The 1625-nt window shown below is 39.4% G+C and overlaps 1 protein-coding gene across 1 annotated transcript in view; it reads left to right on the forward strand.

Annotated features, from left to right (window-relative positions):
* LOC118432013 overlaps positions 1-1625 on the forward strand; it is a gene marked incomplete in the record, with an annotated part of 48969 nt that overhangs the window by 28685 nt on the left and 18659 nt on the right. The window contains 2 exon segments of the mRNA XM_035843489.1: positions 196-286; positions 1246-1329. Of these exon segments, the coding sequence (XP_035699382.1) occupies positions 196-286; positions 1246-1329 (175 nt within the window).

The following is a 1625-nucleotide window of genomic DNA, read 5'->3' on the forward strand; positions in this document are numbered from 1 at the left end:
CATAATTCATGTTTTGTGTTTGGACCAGGGCCGTTTCCAACTTCATTTTTTTAACTACCCCCCTCATACCAGTTGTTATTTGTTCTTAACCATGTCATTTAACACTAGTGAAAGGATTATAATGAGCTGCTCAGTAAGGTTGGATGACCAGTTTCGGCACGTTAATGATAGCCTGCCATGCTTCCCTGCCTACAGGATCGATGTAGACAGCCCAAGGAACGACTCTGTCAGGTATCCCAACGGCTCGTATGTCGATATCGAGCACCATCTACTCAGACTGGCTTTGGTGAGTACACCTCTGTGCATGCCTTATAAGGAAACTGGGTTAGTGCCCTTTTCTAGGAAATGAACTGCTGTGTTTGGTGCAATCCAGCTCAGTTGCATTTCTTTGGCATATGTACAGATCTTGGCATATCGGCGCACCAAATCTTTATGTGTTTTTGGCACACTTTTGGCAGATTATTAGCCAAGAGGCTCAGTGTGCATCACTCCATTGTCAAGTTCCTAAGCCCACAACATTGGGGCAAACATATCAGAGAGACGACCCAAAACCTACCCTGTAACCACTATACCACATCAAATTCAGTCCCATGCATCTGAATGAGCAGTACATGTCCAGTCAATTTTTTTAATGATAATCTAGTGATTTCTATGACAAGGCTCTGCATGGATGTTGGCAAACTTTTACGTATTGATTATGACCCATTTTCATTAGACTTAAGCAGGACTAAGTCTCACACAGGCACCAGGAGTAGTTGGCACCTTACCTGTAGCTCTTCCACTTATCTTAAGTGTCCTTTTGTACGACGCGCTAGGAAAATTTAATTGACCTAAATGTGCTACAAGACTAATGATTAAATGTGCTACATCTGTACAATCATGACGTTGATGGTAGAGGTAAAAGCGTAAAAATCAAGTCCTCTAATGCTTAAGTATAACACTAAATAAATCATAGCACTTAAGGCATAGTATACTAGTTAGTAAATGTCAGCACTTTAGAAATATCAGCACTTAAGAAATTTTAACACTTACTTAGGAAATGGTAGCATTAAGAACTACTAACACTTGGGAAATGGTAGCACTTATAATACCTACATTTGTTTAAGAAATGGCAACAGGTAAAAATTACTAACACTTGAAAAATGGTAGCACTTATCTATAAGAAATGGCAAAACTTGAGAAACAACACTTGAGCTTTACACCTGTGAGGTGGGAAGCAGCTTCTCACCTGCCTGTTTCCCACAGGTGAGTGAAGTCAACCCACGTGCGAACACCAGGTACGCCATCGAGATCACCAAACCAGCATCCAAAGCCATCAGGCAGTCTTCAGTAAGTACATGTTCCCTTCTATACATAGTTTGTTGTGTAATATTTATTACATATACAGTGCTTATTACATGTTACATTAAAAATCTATACAGCATAAAAACCTATAATTGCTTGTTTTGTGTTTGACCAAGGCTGTTTCCAACTTCAATTTTTTTTTTCTGTCCCCTTCATTTTAGGTTGTTTTTGTCGGTAAACCTGTCATGAACCTACAAATTGTATTTATATCAATTTTGTGTAATGAAGTTCAGATTTTGGGGAATGGACAAGGTGGAATTTTGCCCATCCCAACAAGCAAA

This window comes from Branchiostoma floridae, chromosome 15 (assembly GCF_000003815.2).
Source record: "Branchiostoma floridae strain S238N-H82 chromosome 15, Bfl_VNyyK, whole genome shotgun sequence".
Classification (NCBI taxonomy): Eukaryota; Metazoa; Chordata; class Leptocardii; order Amphioxiformes; family Branchiostomatidae; genus Branchiostoma; species Branchiostoma floridae.